This window comes from Orcinus orca, chromosome 4 (assembly GCF_937001465.1).
Source record: "Orcinus orca chromosome 4, mOrcOrc1.1, whole genome shotgun sequence".
NCBI lineage: Eukaryota > Metazoa > Chordata > Mammalia > Artiodactyla > Delphinidae > Orcinus > Orcinus orca.
Window position 1 is genome coordinate 121,050,323 of NC_064562.1, and position 23,020 is coordinate 121,073,342.

The following is a 23,020-nucleotide window of genomic DNA, read 5'->3' on the forward strand; positions in this document are numbered from 1 at the left end:
CTTAATAGAAGGGGATAGAAATTGGGGAAAGAATGTGAGCTTAAAGAAAATGAATGGAAAGAAATACTGGGCAGGAGGGTAGTGGTGGTATACTTTCTTTCATTGAGATAGAAGAGTTCTTCAAACAACAGTTAATAATTGTCTGAAATTGTAGCACCTGCTGATTTTTAAAAATTTATAATCCTCTGTTGGATTCCCAACTGGGAGGTCTTGGATTCAGCAAAACCTAGTTATTTCAAGATGTCTAGGGATCCATTCATACACTGTCTGGAGAGCGAAGGGATACTTGCTATACATATATGTATACCATTGTTTTCCACATATATAAAGTACGGGGATTAATTTTTTTTAATTAAGCCCATGAAAATTTATGAAATTCAACATAGGTAGTTATTGAATTTTTTCTCAATCATTGAATATGAAAAGACCATCTACTATGATGTGATGGGATCACGACATTTTTTTTGTATTGAAAACATTCATTGTGTTCCAGAAAACTGGAAACCAGAGGTCAAGGTGATCAGTTTATTAATACAGGTTATTAATTTATTTCTCTATAGCCACATGAGGCTTTCAGAGAGAAGTTCCTATCTCCTTTATTCTTGAAATTTAACTTGAAAGATTCCCACTTTTTTATTGTTAAATTAATTAATTTGACAAATACGTTTTGTGCTACTGTGTGCCAGTCCGTTTTTCAGGTACTGGGGCTACAACGGAGAACAAAGCAAGGATAAATCCTTGCCCTCCTTGGCATCGGGGAGCGGAGAGATAGACAAGAAACCAAGTAAACATATAGTATGTTAGAAAGTGACAAAGCGTTATGGGGAGAAATAAAGCAGGGAATGAGAATCAAGAGTACAGTGGGAGGCAGGTACAATGTTTAAGAGGCTGGTCAGGGAAAGCATCACTGGGCAGGGGCATTTGAACAAAGACCTGAGGGAGACAAGGAAGGAACCATATAGATATCTGGAGGAAGGGCAGTCAGGCAAGTGCAAGGACCTCGAGGCAGGAGCCTGCGCTTTGAAAAGAGCAAGGAGGTGCGCAGTTGCCACAGATGGGGAGAGTAGCTGAACTATGGGAAATGAGGTAGAGAAGACGTGGAAGTAGAGGCAGATCGCGTTGCCTTGGAAGGACTTTAGTTTTTCTTGAGCAAAATGGAAGCCACAAAAGCTAGCAATGCCGAGTGAAAGTTTTTACGGGAATTATCTAATTGAATAGGTGAATTGTTTATCATCTATCTAGCTATCTATATATATAAAAAACACTATAGACAGATATTATAAAGCACTTGATAGTAGTTTTCTGCAAGTCAGTAACACTTTCCTTTGTAATCTTATCTCAATTTCTCCTAATTACTATGTTTAATAGATTTTTATTTCATAATATAAACAAAGATTAACATTTAAATCCATTTTCAAATGACTAAAATTTACTAACTATAATCTGAATCAACAGTTTTTAAACCTTATACAAAGTGTGAAACAAATATGGTGGATACATACTAAAATAAAGTTTTAGGGATATTATAAAACTAATTCTATAAAACCTTCATGAAAATGACTTATTACATTATTTTACATAATAAAATTTTAAAACTTACATAATGTTTGCTTATTACCTCAAATATCTCGATTTACATGAATTTACTTTTTTTTTTCCTTTTCTTACAGGAAAATATACATGCAAGAGTAAGTACTTTTGTTTAAATAATAGATATCAAATGTTAAAATCATCAGGAAAAGCTGATGGATATTTCTGTGCAAATCAGAATTTTTAGTTTTTACAATGATATTCATCGCTTTTAATAAGTCAAGATTGCAAAGACATTTGCCCTAGATATTATTGGTGCATTTATTTCCAATTTGTCTGAGATGATCTTACATATTAAATTATTATTATGTGTACCTTATTAAACTTTTTAGAAGAATCTTGGGATATAATTTACTTAAGTCACAAGTTTGTTGGTGCCAGGAACTCTTTGGGAACTGCTTATCACACATATGTTTAGGAATCACTTTAATGTGTCCAAAAATATTTCTTCCTAAGGACAACATTAGTCTAAAAAGTCTCAGATTGATACCATGATGTTTTTGAAGGTTACATAGATTAATGTGTAAAAGAAAAGCTTCCTTATGCATTACAGTAAAATATTCTGTTTCTTCTGATTTGGACTCTGATTTACAGAGAAAAAAATCATACACACACATACATAGCATGAAAATGAAATATTAAGATGAAATAATTGGTTACTAGGACAATATAGAAATTATCTTATAAAAGCAACACACACATACACATACTTTGCAAGATGTCCATTTTTATAGAAGAACAGCATGTCTAGTCTGACTAATATTGAAAAGATGATATTGATTTGAATATGAAGTCAAATTTACCAGGACTTAAAAAAGCACGTGTTTGCCCTAGCATGGTCAGGAGCTATCTAAAGTCCTGAGTTCCTAGTCTGCTTGTGCGTGTGTGTGTGTGTGTGTGTGCGTGTGTGTGTGTGTACATTCTAAACTCCTGAAACTTTACAAGAAATACAAAATTTACAAAATAAAAATTATAGTAATTTAAGCTGTACATATCTGCCATTCATGCTTTGGTGCAGAGCAACCTTGAGGAAAGACAGAATTCCAGGGTGAGGTAGAAGAATCAGGCATCATACAGGAGACCTGTAGACTAAGGTTTTATACCCCAGCCAAGCTGAGAAGTTAGTTTTTGGCATACCAAACAAGCACCCAGTTCTCTCACTTTATAAGCCTTTTCTTTCAAAAGGAAAAAAATATCCTATAGTATAAACAGATATGATTAGATTTGTTCAAGACCATTTGAATTTGAAGAGGAGTATAATAGAATAGGGCCTTTCGGTCCTTTCACACACCAGAGCTTTCCTGGCTTCTCTTCAATGACAGTTGATGGTATTGGAGGGGTAGGGGATTGCTGTCTCATTATAAAGCCTGTGGCCCTGGCATTGTGCCTAGGACTGGAGATTCACAGAGCTGGGGGATGAGAGAACTTCATATGCTACACGTCTATTCTACACATACGATGTATGCTACACATAACGATGCTACGGAGAAACCCAAACCAACGTTGTGGCCAAACCAATACTTAGATTTCTTTTCCTAGAGCTTAGGTCTTTATAACCAAAGATTGAGAGACAGAGACAGACAGAAAGAGAGATTCAGAGAAGGAAAGTGAGCAAATCTTTTAATACATTAGCATGCACAGGGTCCTACATACAGAATACTTGAAACAAACAGCACCTTGTATTGAAATGCTTGCTTAAAAAATTGCACTGGCTTCTGCGGCAGTCCTGTTGTATGGGTGTTAGCAGGCTGCTTATGCCCCCCTCTAACCCATTCTACACATCAAGAACTCAAAAATAGGAAGAAGAGTCATAGCGTGTGGCTGCATGAACATCAAAGCCACGTTTGCCATGAGTTATTTTCCTTCCTGTTTCTCTCATTCAGGAAAGGAGGCACAGACGCTGCTACCTAAAAGAGCAAAAGGCAATGTCAAATGCTATGTAATTGTTGGGCTCTTTAGTAGCTAAGGCCAAGAATGTCGCAACCAGAGTAGTGCATTTATGAGATGTGGGTTTTAAAATGGCTTCAAAAAAATGTCTTAATTATGGAAGCTGAAAACTGTCTTTTTTTCACAATCTGCATTTTAAAAAGTACAGAGAAAGGCAAAGACATTTAAAATTTCTAAAATGTTTACTTTGAATTATAATCTTATGAAAACATCAAAACAGTATCAAAGTGACAAGAGTCATACAATCTTCCACCAAAGGGTCTCCCCCAAAGCATGGGATACAAGTCCCATGTGCTAAAGCAAGAAAAATATACCTATTCTAAATGTACCTCCAGAAATACACTGTTTTATCTTCAATATTTATACTTCTCTATATGCTTCTCTGCCTGACCAGTTATTTCCACCTTTGGATCTCAGGGTTTCATTTCCACCTTTGGATCTCAGTGTTTCAATCAATCTCAAAATGTTATGTTATTTTTTCTTAAGTTTTGTATTTTTAAAATTATTGAAGAAACACTGAAAACATAGAAAATCAAAATGAGGACACAGAAGACAATTGGTAGTCACATTCCAGCGTGAAGTATTTTAACATCACATGAGTCCCTTACTTCCCTGCAATTGTTTTCTCTACACAGACACATGTTGACTAAAATAGGACGGCTATATATTTCCTGTATGTCAACTTGCTACCACTTTATCAATACATCATGAGTATCTCTCTATGTCAGTAAACATAAATCCACATTGCTTTATGACTGCATACTATTCTATCAGATGTATATACCATAATTTAGTTTACCAAACCCTTACAGATACTTGAAGTGTGTCTGTCTTGCAAAGATTGACTTTACGTGTTCATTCTTATACATGATCTTTGAATAATAGTTTAATTATTTTCTTTGGATGGATTTCTAAAAGTGGAATTGCTAGATCAAAGGGCTTTTGATACTTATTGCCAGATAATTTAAGAAAAGTTGAACTAATTTATAGTCCCACTACCATATATGAGTTGTCCATTTATCTACTACTTGCTAGCACTAGATAAAATTAATGTTTGCATCCTTACAACTTATGGCAATGTAATAGGCCAAAAGTAGCATTGTATTGTTTTCATTATCACTAAAAATAATCTTGTGTTTAACCATTTATATTTCACCTCTAATGAATTATCTTTTTTATTGATTGTTCACTTTTACCGAGATGTTTATCTTTTTCTAAAAGATTGATGATGGCTTTTTAATTAGCAAGTGTATTATCCTTTTTCTATCTTATGTACTATGAATAATTTTTCCAGATTATCATTTGACTTTTAACATAGTGTATAGTTGCTTCTGTTTTCATTTTTATCCATTCAGTTTTACAGAGCTAAATTTTAAAATAGATTTATCACTTTTTTCTATTGTAGCTTTTGGATTTTGTATCTCACTTAGAAACCCTGAGTTTGTTTTTAAACCGTAATCCCATGTTTTCACCAAGATCTTGTATAATTTCATTTTTAACATTTAAATCTTTGATCTATCTAGAAATTATTTTGGTGTAAAGAATCCATTTTTATTATTTTTTATATGACAAGCTAATTATCACAATACCTGATATTGAATGGTTCCTTTTTTCCACTGAGTAGGAATGTCATATTTACCACATAATTTCCATACATATTTGTATTTATTTCCTTATTTTCTATTTTGTGCTTGATTTCCATTTGCCCATATATGTACCCATATCAAACTGCTTTCATTTTTGCAGCTTTATATTTTAATATCAGGTATAACTAATCTCAGCTCAGTATTATTCCTTTTCAGAATTTTCTTGAATATTCTTGAATGTTTCCTTCTTTAAAAACTTTCTCTTTTGTTAAAATTATATCTACCCATTGTTTAAAAAGCCAAATAGTTCTACAGGATTTAAGAAAAACAGTAGTCTACTGTATAGCACAGGGAACTATATTCAATATTCTGGGATAAAGCATAATGGAAAATAATATAACAAAGAATGTATATATGTGTATAACTGAGTCACTTTGCTGTACAGCAGAAATTAACACAACACTGTAAATCAACTATACTCCAATAAAAATTTTCTTTTAATTAGAAAGAAAAGAAAAATAGTAGTCTCCTCTTCTACCTGCCCCTAAATGCTCCTCACCGAACACAATATTTTCACACATTTTAGTTGACTATTTTGGTATTTATCTTCATGACTCCGAAAAAAATTGGCTTTTCCTTTTTAGGTATTGTGTATTGACTTCCCGCTATGGAAGACAAGAATCTCTCTCTCTTCCCTACCTGATCTCTACTACACACACACACACACACACACACACACACACACACACACACATCCCAACTCACCATTCTCCCTATGGAGTTACATTGTAATTTGAATTAGAACAATAATCAGTGCTTGAATTATTATACGTGAATAAATTTCAGAGCTCAACCTTGGAATAAATGGATTACTTGTTTTTCTGGGAGTTAATTATTGCCTTTTTTCCCCCCCTCAATTTTCTTTGTACTAATCATTAATGCTGAACTCACAGCCAGTCATCTTGAAGACAGCCAGGTGAATTTTGTATGCTATCAATTTCATCTCCCTGCAAAAGCCTCTCCCAGAGCCTTCTGACCTTTTGAGTTTGGACTGATGACACTGGGCATTACTGTCTTTTAGGAACTCCCCTCCCATCATCTAGACTTTCTCTTTGCCTCTTTCCTGTTTTTAGTAGAGGACATCCTGCAATAGTTTCCCCTATTCATCAAAGAATGCATGGGAAGGAAAATTTTAAGAACTTTTATATCAAAAATGTCTTTATTTTACCCTCACACTTGATTTATATAGTTTGATTTCATATAGAATTCTAAATTGAAAATCATTCATCTTCAGACTATAAAGGTAATTCGCCATTGTTTCTTTCAGTATTGCTACAAGAAATGAAAATGATTCCTAATTGTTTGTTTTTAACTGTTTAGTTTGTATGTTTCCCTGAAGGATTGTAGGCTTTACTCTCCCCGATAATTTGCAATTTTATGGATTCCAAGGTGAGTCCGTTTCATCCATTGTGCTGTGTACTCAGTGAGTTCTTCAACCTGCTAACTCATGTTCCTTGAATTATTTCATAGATGATTCCCTCCCCATGTGTTCTGTTCTCTCTTTCTGGGACTCTTATTATTTTGATATTGGAACTCCTAGACTGGTCTTCTAATTTTCTTATACTTTCTTCCATTTTTGTATTTGTGCTCTTCTCTCTGGAAAGTTCCTGAATATTTTCTCCAATACTTGTGAGTTTTTATTTCTGCTATTATCCTTTTAATTTCCAAGAGCTCTTCCTTAGTCTTCCAAATGATCTCAAGGTGCCATTTGTGTATCACCTTAAGAATTATGCTGTTTCTTAACCAGGTTTTTAACTAGTCCTTCTTATTCTAATTCCCATGCTCCTCTCCCTTCACTTCCATAGGTCTCAAGGACTCTAGTTAATGAAACTTTGGAGGAGTGATTAAATAATTGCTTCTCCATATTACTGGTTCTTTCCGGTCTGCTATATCATTACCATTTGCTCATCTCCTTTACAGTTTCTAAAATTTGTTAGTAGTTCTATATTTGTTTTCAAAGCAATTTTAAAATTATGACAAGTGTTATTTGCTTATTATTTGCATAGCAATATGCAGTTTCCTCTAAAGTTGACTTGTGATGTTTTAAAAGGAGAGTAAATTGAAAAAAAATTCAATAACAGTATAGATGGTTTGTGGCTTCTATAAACTAAATATTAAATTTAAGATATTGTGGCCATAAAATAGAGGAAATTCAAAGTAATATGATCAATAGTTACATGATTAGTTTTCCTTCATTTTCTCCCTCAAATTAAGAAATATAGATATACCTCAATGTTGAAGTATATCTGATTTTTTCTGTTTTCATCAGTTTTTACATTGCTTAAATATCATTTTAATTTTCATTGTGCAACTGTTTTCTTGTACTTGATGCAAAGCTCTTTATAGCAAAACTGGATCCTGCTAAAACAAAGCCAGCTGCATTTACTTAACTTTGTAATGTTCCAATAATAATTTGTAATGAGATTAGTGTAGCTACTTTCGGTACTAAATATTTGCCAGAGTATTCATGATAAGATAGAGGAATATGAAACAGAATTACAAATTAATAACTACCTTAGTTTTCAGCACAATATGTATGGGGAATTGTTATGCATTTGGTTACTTTTTGCGGGGGAGGCATGTGATAATTGGCTGCTTGGATGAACTGGGTTATATCACACATAAGATTCATCTGCCTGGCACAGTGGTCAGAACTCATTCTTACTGGGAGGGATTGGATGGGGTGAGCGTTGTGGCACTGAATGCCTGGAGTGTCATTATCTAGGAACACATCCTCTATCTTTTCTACCATATTGCTTGTCTGTGTGATGTAGATGTCAGAACACCATTGCTCATCACTTGGGCAACTGTCCACCATGCTTATCTGAAGACAAAGGTGTCTGGGAGATTTCTCATTTTTGAGAAAAGCTTTTTTAATATTCGCATCTGTGATGCTTTTAAGAGAAACAGTCATCATTTATTATTGTTATTATTGTCATTTGAAACATAAAAGGGACAGAATAGAACTTTGATGCCAAAGAGTGATAGAAAAAGAAGTAATTATAAGATCTGGACAGAACTAAAAGGCCTAGGTTGTTGTTGTTGTTGTTTTTAATATCTTTATTGGAGTATAATTGCTTTACAGTGTTGTGATAGTTTCTGCTGTATGATAAAGTGAATCAGCTATATACATATGTATATCCCCATATCCCCTGCCTCTTGCATCTCCCTCCCACCCTCCCTATCCCACCCCTCTAGGTGGTCGCAAAGCACCGAGCTGATCTCCCTGTACCATGCAGGTGCTTCCCACTAGCTATCTATTTCACATTTGGTAGTGTATATATGTCCATGCCACTCTCTCACTTTGTCCCAGCTTACCCTTCCCCCTCCCCATATCCTCAAGTCCATTCTCTACGTCTGTGTCTTTATTCCTGTCCTGTCCCTAGGTTCATCAGAACTTTCTTTTTTTTTAGATTCCATTTATATGTGTTAGCATACAGTGTTTGTTTTTCTGTTTCAGACTTACTTCACTCTGTATGACAGACTCTAGGTCCATCCACCTCACTACAAATAACTCAATTTCATTTCTTTTTATGGCTGAGTACTATTCCATTGTATATACATGCCACATCTTCTTTATCCATTCATCTGTCGATGGACACTTAGGTTGCTTCCCTGTCCTGGCTATTGTAAATTGTGATGCAATGAACATTGTGGTACCTGACTCTTTTTGAATTATGGTTTTCTCAAGGTATATGCACAGTAGTGGGATTGCTGGGTCGTATGGTAGTTCTATTTTTAGTTTTTTAAGGAACCTCCATATTGTTCTCCATAGTGGTTGTATCAATTTACATTCCAACCAACAGTGCAAGAGGGTTCCCTTTTCTCCACACCCTCTCTAGCATTTATTGTTTGTAGATTTTTTGATGATGGCCATTCTGACCGGTGTGAGCTGATACCTCATTGTAGTTTTGATTTGCATTTCTCTAATAATTAGTGATGTTGAGTATCCTTTCATGTGTTTATTGGCAATCTGTATATCTTCCTTGAAGAAATGTCTGTTTAGGTCTTCTGCCCATTTTTGGATTGGGTTGTTTTTTTGATATTGAGCTGCATGAGCTACTTGTATATTTTGAAGATTAATCCTTTGTCAGTTGCTTCATTTGCAAATATTTTCTCCCATTCTGAGGGTTGTCTTTTGGTCTTGTTTATGGTTTCCTTTGTTGTGCAAAAGCTTTGAAGTTTCATTAGATCCCATTTGTTTATTTTTGTTTTTATTTCCATTTCTCTAGGAGGTGGGTCAAAAAGGATCTGGCTGTGATTTATGCCATAGAGTGTTCTGCCTATGTTTTCTAGGTTGGTTTTTTGACGGATCCTGATAAGCAAGAAAGGAGAGCAGCTCAAAGATACAAGTATATTCTTTAATATATCTGGGTATTTTTTTTTTGTAATTAGAAGTTTTTCTATATGTATGTAACAATAGGCCACACGGATAAGCTATCTTATTAAAATTGAGTTTTGTTTGATTGAATTGTGTGATTACATCTATATTTTGATGGTATTTTCAGTGATTTTTATAAGACTAAATAAACTGATATTTGGTGATAGTAAAAAGGAAAACTCAGAAGGAATCTGATCTTATTCATAAGGATAATGATTTCTTCTAATCAAGTTAATACCTTCCATATTCCTGACTTGTTCTTATTTAAGGAATTATTTCTACTTAAGTGTCTAAATTGTTGAAGAATTTATGTTTAAGATATAGAAAGATGTTGTCTGTCGTATTCAAAGGTTTGGCTACTGATATACCATTGGTGAGAAAATCTGTTTTTGGTCATTATTTTTTCAGTATTCATAATAGATTTACATTTTTTCCCAACCACTTCACCCAGTCTTCTTGGAAACCAGTAATATCTGTCGCTCTCTCTCCGTCATTTCCTCTTTGTCACCCTGTCTCCTTATTTCCCTTCCTCCTTCCTTAGTAGATTTGGTGCAAATGGGTAGGAAGTACAAGATAAAGTCTATCAAAGCAACTCTTTTTTGACAAAGGAGGCAAGAATATACAATGGAGAAAAGAGAGTCTCTTCAGCAAGTGGTGTTGGGAAAGTTGGACAGCTGCGTGTAAATCAATGAAGTTAGAACACACCCTCATGCCATACACAAAAATAAACTCAAAATGGCTTAAAGACTTACGTATAAGACATGACACCATAGAACTCCTATAAGAGAACATAGGCAAAATGTTCTCTGACATAAATAATACCAATGTTTTCTTAGGTCAATTTCCCAATGCAATAGAAATAAAAGCAAAAATAAACAAATGGGACCTAATCAAAATTATAAGCTTTTGCACAGCAAAGGAAATCATAAACAAAACAAAAAGACAACCTATGGACTGGGAGAAAATATTTACAAATTATGCAACTGACAAAGGATTAATTTCTAAAATATACAAACAGCTCACACAATTCAATAAGAGAAAACAACAAACAAACAACCCAATCGAAAAATAGGCAAAAGACCTAAATAGACATTTCTCCAAAGAAGACATACAGATGGCCCACAGACATATGAAAAGATGCTCAACATCACTAATCATTAGAGAAATGCAAATCAAAACTACAATGAGGTACCACCTCACACCAGTCAGAATGGCCATCATTAAAAAGTCTACTAATAATAAATGCTGGAGAGGGTGTGGAGAAAAGGGAACCCTCTTACACTGTTACTGAGGATGTAAATTGGTGCAGCCACTATGGAAAACAGTACGGACGTTCCTCAAAAAGCTAAAAATAGAACTACTATGTGATCCAGCAATCTCATTCCTGGGCATATATCCAGACAAAACTATAATTTGAAAAGATACATGCACCCCTATGTTCATAACAGCACTATTTACAATAATGAAGACATGGAAACAACATAAATGTCCATCAATATACGAATAAAGAAGATATGGTATACATGGAATATATATGGTATAAATGGTATATATGGAATATAATGGAATATTACCCAGCCATAAAAAAGAATGAAATAATGCCATTTGCAGCAACATGGATGCAATTACAGATTATCATACTAAGTGAAGTAAGTCAGAAATTCAAAGACAATTACCATATGATATCACTTATATGTGGAATCTAAAATACAGCACAAATGAACATATCTATGAAAGAGAAACAGACTCACAGACATAGAGAACAGACTTGTGGTTATCAAGGGGGAGGAGAGTAGGGAAAGGGAAGGATTGGGAGTTTGAGATTAGCAGAGGCAAACTATTATATATAGGATGGATAAATAACAAGGTCCTACTGTATAGCACAGGGAACTACATTCAATGTCCTGTGATAAACCATAATGGAAAAGAATATGTATAACTGAGTCACTTTGCTGTACAGCAGAAATTAGCACAACACTGTAAATCAACTATTCTTCAATAAATTTTTTTAACTTAAAAAAAAAAGTAACTCTTTACTCCCTCACAAGCCTTTATCATTTATTTTGATTTTCCTTTGAAAAATGTTGCCTTTTGGTTTGATTCAGTCTTTGTCTCTATTACAGTATAATCATTTTCTCAACATATGAATAAAATTCAGGACTATTGTGCAATTTTTTTTTTTTTTTTTTTTTTTTTTTTTTTTGCTGTATGCGTGGGCCTCTCACCGTTGTGGCCTCTCCCGTTGCGGATCACAGGCTCCGGATGCGCAGGCTCAGCGGCCATGGCTCACGGGCCCAGCCGCTCCACGGTATGTGGGATCTTCCCGGACCGGGGCACGAACCTGTGTCCCCTGCATCGGCAGGCAGACTCTCAACCACTGCGTCAACAGGGAAGCCCATTGTGCAATTAAAAAAAAAAAAAATGTGGAATGTAAAATTACAGAAAATATGAGAAATCTGTCACTTCGGTTTACAAATATTCATTGAGGGAATACTATTTGTCATGCTGGAGATATAGTGGTGACAGAGAAATTGAACATAAACTGGTAAATACAGGAAAAGGATGATTCCAGATAGTGATTAAGTGCTATAATGAAAATAAAATGGGGACATGTGACAGAATGACTGGGGGGTGTGTGTGTGTCTGCATGTGTGCACTTACATGTGATAATCAAAGTTCCTTAGTTTCTCACTTATCAAATGAAAAGTTCAAACAGATGCTCTCTAGGGTGCCTTCAGATCTTTTCTAATGATGCAACTTTTCTAATGTTGTTCAATGCTTTTTAGATCCGTTTCACCATTTCAATTATGTGGTCTGTTGTCCGCCCATACAGTACTTGAAACTTAGTAATTGAAGAATGAAAAATCCACCCATCAGGATTTGAAAACAGTGTCTATATTCTCTCTCTTCTAGATAAAAACCTAAAGGAAAACAAATGAGTGTATCCATGTATCAGAAGGGACTCAAAACACAATTTTCATCCATGTTCCATTTACAGTATCTCTTTATTTGCCTCTTGCATAAAGAGGCTATTAGACATCACTGCTTTCTGGCTGAATGAATTGAATACAGTGCGTTGGACAACAGCATGACCAAGCTGGTAGCTTTTTCATTTCCTGTGAACTACTTGGCCAGTTGGAATGGCTCTAGTCTCATCTCAGAAGCTCCGAAAGGAAGAGTCAGGGGTGTCTGCTCACTTTTGTGTAGCCATTTGAAGATCGGTGGGCTAAGAAGAATTCCACATGGAAAGTCATGGAAAGTCATTGCGTAATAGCAATGATTAGTGATAGTGATGATATTAACAATATCTAGAGAATGTTGCATTTATTATAAATCTCTTTGGGGGAGTGTGATAGAACCTCTGAAACACTATAAATTCAACTTCTTAATTTGGTAGAAGAAAGAGGACAAATTATGTTTAGATTTTTAAATGATGAACTTATTCTCCTCACTTAATAATCACAAAAATACCATCAGGAAAATGCATTTTTATTCGTTGTCATGGGAAATGCAGTGTAGAATTGTTTCCCACTATTATTATAAAACCTGTTATTAAAAAAACTGTAAGTGGAACATGGTTGGAAATCATGCTTTGAGTTCTTTCAGGTGAACAAATATACTTATTTTCTTTTAAATTTTGTTTAGTAGTAGGATCTTTCAGCCTTGCTTCTTTTTGCCATCCATTGTCCTTGCTTTCATTTAGAAACTGAACATAGCCAAATGGAAGGGGAAAAGGGTGAAAAACAGTTTCAGGATTAATAATAAAAAAAATTAAAATCATAAAAATAAAAAGGAGATAATAAGACAAATGTTTGTGAAACAGGTATTAATTTATCTCTATTGCAGGGGCAAACCAAACTTACTGGACATGGGCTCTTTGATGATCAAACCAATTCAGAGAGTGATGAAGTACCCCCTATTACTCTGTGAACTCTGGAATTCCACCCCTCCCTCTCACCCAGACTTTAGAGCACTGGAGGATGCCTTTGCTGCAGTGAAAGATATTAATGTAAACATCAATGAACTTAAAAGACGGAAGGATTTAGGTAAGAGGAGATATGATCAATTGGGGGTTTTCCAGTGTTGGAATATTCTGTTCATGTTTTGGAGAATCAGAATGTCTCAGTAGTTACAGCAGTTGCAGTGATAATGATCATTTGATATTTAAAGTTAGAGGCTAGGGAGGAGAGGATGGTTTTGCCTTGCCAGCTAGCTTCAGGATAAGATCATGAGGCAAAAGACTGACAACTTTTTATTGAACAGCCCTATACTCAACCTCTTTTGACCACTGCATGCCCGATGACATACTGTGGGCTGAAGACACCCATAGCATATGATCCTTCTGTTCTTGGCGTTATGCATGGTAGGAAGGAGGCATGGCCTGGTAGCTGGGAGCAGTGAAAAGCTAGAGCTGAAAAGGGGTGGTGAGAAGGGCAGATACAGGTAAGATGGCCCAGCTAATACATCAGGCTTATTTGGTTCTGGAACACAAAGAATGGGTATTTTTTGGCAATTAATTGCTCCACTGAAGGGAGAAAGTATATTTCTTTCGCAAATTAACAAATTATTGTTAACTATTTGTTAGCTAAGGTGTAAAGTTCACCTCTAAAGTAGAATGTAGGTTTCAAAATAGGAGGCACAATTAGATGGTTCCTATCATCTCAGATGTGGTAGTGCATTGGGATAGACCATGGGTCCTCTCTCAGTGTGATTTGTGTCCATAAGTTCTTGATTGGCTTTGTACTTCTAACATTAAATCTCAATTAAACAGTAAAAGCAATGGTAGGACTGTGGAGCTAACTGAACCAACCACTTCATTTATTTTTATTGTTTGTATTTTCTAATGTTTTATTTTAAAAATTGTATATATTTGCATTAATAAAGTGTAACTATAAAGAAAAGTGAAAGTTGTAGAGTGAAAGACACCGTAAACAAAATGAAAAGATAGCCCATAGACAAAGGATTACTATCTAGAATATATAATTATTGATATTAAATCAGTAAAAACATTCTAATACAAAAAAGCTTAATAATAAAAATGAGCGATTCACAGAAAGACCAGTAAGTTTTTAAATGCTAAGATTCACTAATAATCAGGGAAATGCAAATTAAAATCACAGTGACAAAGTGTTCCCAGCCTACCAGATTGGCAATAAGATTTTTAGTGGATAATGTTAAGTGCTGAATCTCAGTTTGCAGGTGAGAATGTAAATTAGAATCACCACTTGGGAGAACAATTTGAAAATACCTATTAAATTGAAGGTACACATACCCAAGATACAGAAAATCAGATTCTAGATATTTGAGAAACTGGCTCATATGCTCGTGGAGAGGTATACTAGTAACTAGCATTGTTCGTAATAGCAAAAGATAAAAAAGGAAAACAAAAAAAGAAACAAGAAAACAAAGAAATAGACAGTGGCTTGCATATTAATCCAGATAATGGATACACTGTGTTTTATATACTATGATACCAAGAAAACATAAAATTAATTAAAATACATGTATCAATTAGACAGATCTCAAAAACACAATGTTGAGTTTTTTAAAAAGTAAATTAGGGGCTTCCCTGGTGGCGCAGTGGTTGAGAGTCCGCCTGCCGATGCAGGGGACACGGGTTCGTGCCCCGGTCCGGGAAGATCCCACATGCCGCGGAGCGGCTGGGTCCGCGAGCCATGGCCGCTGAGCCTGCGCGTCCGGAGCCTGTGCTCCGCAACGCGAGAGGCCACAACAGTGAGAGGCCCGCGTACCGCAAAAAAAAAAAAAAAAAAGTAAATTAGCAAGTGACAGAAGAATGAATGCAATATGGTACCATCTTAATAAGGATTGAAAATAATACTATACACCGTATGACTACATACCTACAAAGTAAAGGCGTGAAAATAGATACGGATATAATAAACCCCATAACTTTGGATCACAGATCCCTTTAGGGATCAAAGATGGGGCTCAGAGAAGTTTCAATTGTTATGTGATTTTTTTAAATAAAAAGATTGGAAACAAGGCAAAATGTTAAGATTTGACAAAGCTGGGAGATGGACAATAGCTGTAATAATGTTTTAACTTTTCTGTTTGCTTAAACTCAAAATTTCAAAGTTTTAAAGAGGAAAATTTTTCTACTCTCATGATTCCAGTTTGCATAGCTAACATTTTAGTAAGTTCTCTTCAGCATTTCTATGTCTTTTTTTCTATTTTTTTCTTCTTTTTCCTTCTTTCCTTCCTTTTGCAAATGGTACTACAGTTTGCTGGGGCTTTTTAAAAACTTAATTTTATATCATGAACATTCTTCAGGTTAATATGGTCTTCTTTTTCATGGTTCCACAGTATCCCATTCATGAGTATATCATAATTGATTAAACCATACCTCTATGAGTAAACTTTTAGATTGTTTCCAACATTCTGTTCTTAGAAAAAAATGCTATAGCAAACAAAAGTTTGTATGCCTCATTATGGAAAGCAGATTTTCTACACAGACTTCCTGGTCATACACTGTAAATATTTTCACTTTTACAAGACTCTGCCAAATTGTTCTCTACAAAAACTATATTGATTTAATCCATGTCCACAGCGTATAAGAATGCTCCTGTCTCCACACCATTACCAAAACAGAATGTTCAGAATATTTAACATTTTGAACAATATGAGAGGTGAAAATCATGTTAAAGATAAAAAAGTACACCTCAGAGAGGTCACTCAGCTTACCCCAAATCTCTCAGCTAGTGGAGAGACCACCCTGGGATGGATCTGAGGTCTTCTTATGTTGACTGCAGTTGTCTTTCCATTAGTTAGGTCTTGATGCTTCATTCTAGAGACCCCAGCTAACAAGTGTATGGTCTGGAAGAGAGAGTTTTTTCCAGTATCAGGAATTTCTTTAATGTGCGAGGTAAATGAACCTTGGGCTTTGAGGAGCTCAAGTCCTAGAACAGTTTCTGAAGGTCAGTGGGGTGGGCGTCTGGAGCTGTGACTGGGCAGAGGGGCTGGAGCACATTGCATCGGTACCAGAGGTCCGAAAATCATACAGAGTGTTATCTTAAATATAAATATTAATCTTGAATACTTTGGATGGAACACACACTTTCTGTGCCTCACATGTTGAGATATGTTATTGCATTCTTCCGTTTCAGTTATAAAATACAAGAAGAACGATGAGGATGAATCACTTAAAGATAAATTGTCTAAACTAAATATTCATTCAATTAGCAAGAAATCAAAAAGAGTGACAAATCATCTAAAGATTCTGACCAGAGGAGAATCACAGGTAATTTTTCTTCTTGGGCCACATACATTTTCCTGGGGAACATGAATGCTGACATTTTTGTGAGATTTTGTTTTATCGTTATCAGAGCTGTTTCTAGAACACATTGAGAATCGAAGTAATTGCCCTCGATGCTGTTCCTTTCTCCCTCTCTCCTCTCTCTCTCCCCCTTCGTTTTGCAGGATATTGAGTGGGGGTTGTTCTGACACTGTCTTAGCTGTGGTGCTTCCATTCAGGAAGAGGACAAAGGAGAGGTAAAGACATAAGGACAGGGATCAACAAGGGATGCCCCAGGAGTTCTGACACCATCAATTAGCACATACTCTCACCCAAGGCAATGCCCTCCTTTCACCCCTGTCTTATTTCTGCTTTGTAAAAAGCCTCATTTCTTTTAGTTCCCTTGATGGTCATCTTATATTTATTTCACCTATGAAAATAATGTTTAGGTGCATACCTTAGCATGACTTTTCCTACCTGTTACCACTTTCCTCTTCCCCTACCCCCAGGTGCACATTATATTACTGGGTAACTCTTTGGTGTCAGCTGTTTAGTCTAGCTTGAACCATTTTCATCTCACCCCAATAAACAGTGAATGGATTAACAAAGGCTCTCCAACTTTAATGTGTATAAGAATCACCTGAAGAGCTTGCTAAACGACAGATTCCAGGGTTCTACCTGGTTCAAAGGTGCAACCTAGACGTCTGTATTTTTACAAAGACTACAGGTATTTTTAAGCTAATTGATCTGGAAATAAGTGATCAATGGAACACACTTTGAGAATCACAAGATAGTAATTCTCAAATTAATTAATTAATTAATTAGTAATTAATTAATTAGTAATTGATGGCCCAGAGGTGGTAATACAGTGGGTTTCTAACCAAAAGTAAGCAGAACAATTCTTAAGATACTAGATAGTACTTTTGCCCCCCTTCTCGTGTGTGATTTCATCCTTTGTTATGTTAGCATCTCTAACAAAGGTTTTTACTTTGAACTAGAGGCAACTGGTTCAGCTCTGCTTTTAGATAGCTCTTCCTATCTACCTTACCCTTTGGCTGCTGTGGTCTTTTTGCTTTTCATTAAGTCTTTGCTGCTTTCGGACCACTAACCTAGAAGTGGCCTCTCCCTCCTCTGAATGCCTAACACACTTAGTGTATCTCAGTCTTGGCACTGTTAATATTTGCAGTAGTCATCACAGAAATTAAGAGCAAAGTTTCTGAATTCATTCAGATCTGGGTTTGAATCTCACTTCTGCCACTTAACAAATATTTGTCTTTGGGCACATAACTTAAATTCAATGAAATCATCTGTAAATTAGGATATATAGTAGGACCTAACACATGAAGTGGTTGTGAGGATTCAATGAAATGATGCTTATAAAGAAAGGACTTAACACAGTGTAAGCATTCCGTATACTGGCTATCATCATCATCATTATTTTATATTGTATATAAAATATTGTTATTTACCTTTTAATGTGCGGACTTCTTACTTCCCACATGGATAAAAACTTCTTTATGCATGGTGTGTTAATCGTATCTTCTACTTTCTGTATTTTATGATGTTTTGACATCTTAAAAAAGCTTGCTGTCCAAAGAAAGACACCACTTTCTTTGCGTGGGCTAGCCCACTCTTATAGAGAGCAAAGGACTCAGCTGGAATCACTTCTTTCATTTGCAAACCAACCGATCCTGGGTCTATAGCCCCAACCAACTCCTTATCTAACTCTCACATGTGAAGCCAATATTCCCTGCCCTAAATCCTGCCAAGGCCAGGTACCAGGCAACCAGAGACTACCTCCATAGCCCAAAGCCTGCTGGAATTATTCAAACGTCCTAAACATTTGACCCTGCCCCAGCTCTTTCTATGGGATTTCTCACAGAAACTCCAATAAAGGCTCTGGCCTTGACTCTTCCCTTGCTCCTTTCTGCCAAATGACCAGAACTTAGTGATTCCCCTGTGGCCCTGCATGACATGCAATGACCCCCTATCTAGGACCTGTGAGAATAATAAATTTCTTCCAAGCTTCTCTCTTTTCCTCCTGTGGCTGTACTGTCCGTACCATACCATACCCAGTATGGCTATTCTTAGAACACACGGCTCGTATGATTCTTGTACTTACTTGTTGATATACTTCTAGGGGCTCACTGGGCCTACTGCATAGAGGAGGTAACTCCAGGCTCCTCTTCTCAATGTAGAACTATAATGTGGGAAGCTTGGGACATTTAGGGTGTGTGGCCATAGATCAGGAAAAGGAAAATCCAGACGTTTCAACTAGAGACTACAGTAATAAAATTGAACTGGGAATTCATTCGAAGAAGAGACTGTAGCCTCCATGGGCATGTGTAAATGTAGTCTAAACAATTCTCCCCTACTCTTTGGGATGTTGCTTCTGACCCAAGACAATACTACTGAGGAACAATAGGCAGGTCTTAATTCTGGGCAGGCTCTTGTAGGAGCTGTTACCGTCTTTAATGTATTTATCATCAGCTTCTGCTATTTTTCAATTGTGAACTAAAAGTGAATTGTAGTTAAAGTAGCCTGAAGGGATATTAATTAGATTTTTCCCCTTAATCTTTCGAGAGGATGTCCTGTCAGCAATGAAGCATTTCACTGTTAATCAGAAAATCAGCTGCATAGGCTGGACTGTAGAAAAGATAAATCTCAAATCAGTCAATTTTGCACTTGTCAGCAGCTCAAGTGAAATATTTGGTGGAGTTAGGGTATAAAACTATTACCCAAGAGGAAGATTCTATTCCATTCATCACACGTGTATTGAACTCTTACTCGACACTGTTAGAGATTGCAAATGCAGAGAGGTTCTAAATTCAGATGGTTTGGGTTGGAATCGTGGACCTAACTATTAACATGGGTAAGTTTCTTTAACTTTCTGTATTAGTTAGGGTAAAGGCCATGCTTCTGTCACAAAGAGATTCCAAAACATAGCAGCTTAAGTCAGACAGTCATTTATTTCTCTCTCTTAAAATAGTGCAGATGGGCTGTGCTGCACAAGATCTTTCAGGAACCCAGTTTTTCATAGTTTTGCACTGCGATGTTCCCTAAATATGTGGTCTTCATCTGCCTCACTGAAGCTGGGTCACTGCCATGTCTTCATTCAAAGTCCCAAGGGAAATGTTCTAAGGCCAAGATTCAGAAATGAAACATATCACTTTCACTCACAACTTATTTGCCCAAACCCAGTTACAAAGGCAGAGCCAGCTGCAAGGGAGTCTGGAAAATGTTGTCTCTAGCAGGGCAGCCGTGTCCATCTTAAACTAGAGGTGCAGACACCATTGGTAGAAGGTCAATAGCAGGAATGTTCACAATCTCTGCCACACCTCCTGGAATTTCTGTTTCTTTATCTCTAAAATGGGATTTATCATAGCATCTAACCCATAGGGTTGTATAAGAATTAAAATGAGAAAGTGGAAGACAGGTTTTAGCACAAGTGTCCAGAACATAGTTAGTGTTTAATAAATGTTAGTGATTATTATATTAAGAAAAAATACTTCATCTCCAATGTTTGCAATCCATCAATGGAGAAAATTACTTAAATCATTAGTGTTGTAAGAGCACATAGGAGGGTACAATTAATTTTATGGAGTGGAAAGAATAGGAACTAGAGGAAGGATTTGTAGCAGGGGTGACAGTTGAGCAAGTCCTTAAAAAAAAAATAAACAGGATTTTGCAGGGCAGCAGCACATTCCAACAAAATAAAGCAACAAGAGAAGGCTTGGCAATAAAGAAGTAGAACTAGGCGGTATTTTTCATCGTGTGATCCTTGAACCTCTTACTTTAGCATCATGTGGGTCTCGGCCAAGATATACAAAGTAAAATAGCTGGTCCTTGAAAACTGCTTTTTAAAAACTCTGCCCAGCATATTGTTATATGCCTCAAACTGGGTCAGAGCATAGAGATGCTAAGGCAGAGGGTGATGAATTTTGTGTGGATTACAAAGAACTATGCTGCCTATTTAATGAAAAGCTTTCTAGATAAATAATAAGTGGTTTTAAACTACTAAAATGTCACCATTTTCTATGCATTCAGTTCTAAGGTCAACCACCTTAAATTAACAAATGTAGGAACTGAGAACAGCTACGGTTATTAGCCAGTACCAAACTGAAGAATACACAACATATTCCACAAAACAGGTGTGTGTTCACACAGATTTTGCCAACACAAAGCTGGTTCTGATATCTTGTAGCCTTTTTGAACACCAAGAAATACTTCTCATCATTGATAGAATAATGTGTCTTCCTAGAAATTGCCACAAGCATATAAAAAAGCATATTTTTCTGAATGCTAGTAGGTATACATGTAAGATAACAAAAAAATAACTGAACACATGTGATCACTATCTTAACTCTGCAGAGTTTTCCTAACAGAAGAACGGTTTTTGTTAAGATTTTTCATCATCTTTCAAATTTGAGTTGCTAAAGAATTATCATATTTCTTTAGCCAAGACCCTAAGAGTATTTTCTAAATAACCACTGTGAAATAAATTGGGATGAGTCATATCAGCAAAACAATAAATTCTAATCAATAGATCAAATATTTTTATTTAATTTTATTAATTATTTTATAGAGCCACAAATGCAGTGTCATTTGAGTACACACATAATACATGCTATTAAAAACTGCAGAGAAAAATTTTACATCCCACAGCTACCGTGACATAGGTGAAGCAATGTGAAAACTGAACAGCAAATTAAGCGGCACCATGCGGTTTTGTTACACTATTTGAACATCAGTTGTGCCACGTGCTGGACACAGAAAGTTCTGTGTTAAGACAGTCAGCGTAAGATGTAGAGAATGGACTTGAGGACACGGGGAGGGGGAAGGGGAAGCTGGGATGAAGTGAGAGAGTGGCATGGACAAATATACACTACCAAATGTAAAATAGATAGCTAGTGGGAAGCAGCTGCAGAGCACAGGGAGATCAGCTGGGTGCTTTGTGACCACCTAGAGGGGTGGGATAGGGAGGGTGGGAGGGAGACTCAAGAGGGAGGAGATATGGAGATATATGTATATGTATAGCTGATTCACTTTGTTATAAAGCAGAAACTTAACACACCATTGTAAAGCAATTATACTCCAATAAAGACGTTAAAAAAAAAGAGCGTAGCATGAAAAGTTTTCATCTCAACAAGGAGTTTTTTGTAATGTGCTAGGCCAATACGGTTTGTAATATTTTTAAATACCAGATTCCTTTGAGTTATAAAAATAAATAATTTCATCTATATTTTAGGTGAAAGACAATACCTTTAATAGAGAAGAAAAACTATTTAGATCTTTAGAAAAGACTGTGAGGCACTGTGTGAAGAACATTTCATTCTGTCTTCAACACGTACAGGTGGGTAAGACACAACTGTTTTCAATGTTTCCACAGAAAGGTCTTGATGTCTCTGGTTATTATGAAGAGTAAATGTGACTGTTCATCATTTATATGATGACGCTTATTGTATCAAATTTGGGAGGCTGCAAGCTGCTGGTGAAGGAAGCTAATATAAAGACTTGGGTTTTGCTCTTTGTTCCCTTACCTCTTCCATCCTTCCCCCAATCCAAATTGCCATATGGTGGGACATTTGTTCATATGATTGCCACGTAGGGCTGGACCATCAGCATGTTTTCTCTATAAAAGGGATGAGTTAATTAATGCAAAATGGCAGACAAGGCAGAAATGTGATTTGTTTGATTATACTAACATATCTCTTTCCAGTACCTGAAACACATATTTACAAATTTAAGAGTAGCACTGAAGGAAAAAAGAAAATCAAAAGGAGACATAACATAAAATTAGAGGAGTTAAAAAGTAAAAAGTGCATAATATAAATGCCCTAAAACCCACAAAAACCCACATGTGCATCTTAAATTTAGCTGTAGGCTACCTAGCAGCCAACCCAAAAAGGGGTATATGATCACACAATTCTAAGACAAACCAAACACCTCTATTTATTTTATAACCAGTGTTTTGTAATGCCCCTTTTACAGTTCTGAATGAAATTCGTAGATGATTTAACCTTGGGTAGGTAGGTATACATAAAAGACAATCAATATAAAGGAAAACATGTTCTAACAAAATATTATGAACACAGTATGCAAATATCCACACACAATCAGAGTAGAAGACAAAAACACCTCCACAAATTTCCAGTCCCCTAGGTTTTCCTGCCCTTGTTGAGAATCACTGACTTAGACAAACCA

At 35.9% G+C, this 23,020-nt stretch overlaps 1 protein-coding gene across 1 annotated transcript in view; it reads left to right on the forward strand.

Annotated features, from left to right (window-relative positions):
* Nucleotides 1-23,020, forward strand: part of ARHGEF38 (Rho guanine nucleotide exchange factor 38) — a 158,849-nt gene that overhangs the window by 105,578 nt on the left and 30,251 nt on the right. The window contains exons 5-8 of the mRNA XM_004269614.3: nucleotides 1,671-1,688; nucleotides 13,411-13,610; nucleotides 16,689-16,822; nucleotides 22,065-22,169. Coding sequence (XP_004269662.1) covers nucleotides 1,671-1,688; nucleotides 13,411-13,610; nucleotides 16,689-16,822; nucleotides 22,065-22,169 — 457 coding nt within the window. The remainder of the gene's footprint in view (nucleotides 1-1,670; nucleotides 1,689-13,410; nucleotides 13,611-16,688; nucleotides 16,823-22,064; nucleotides 22,170-23,020) is intronic.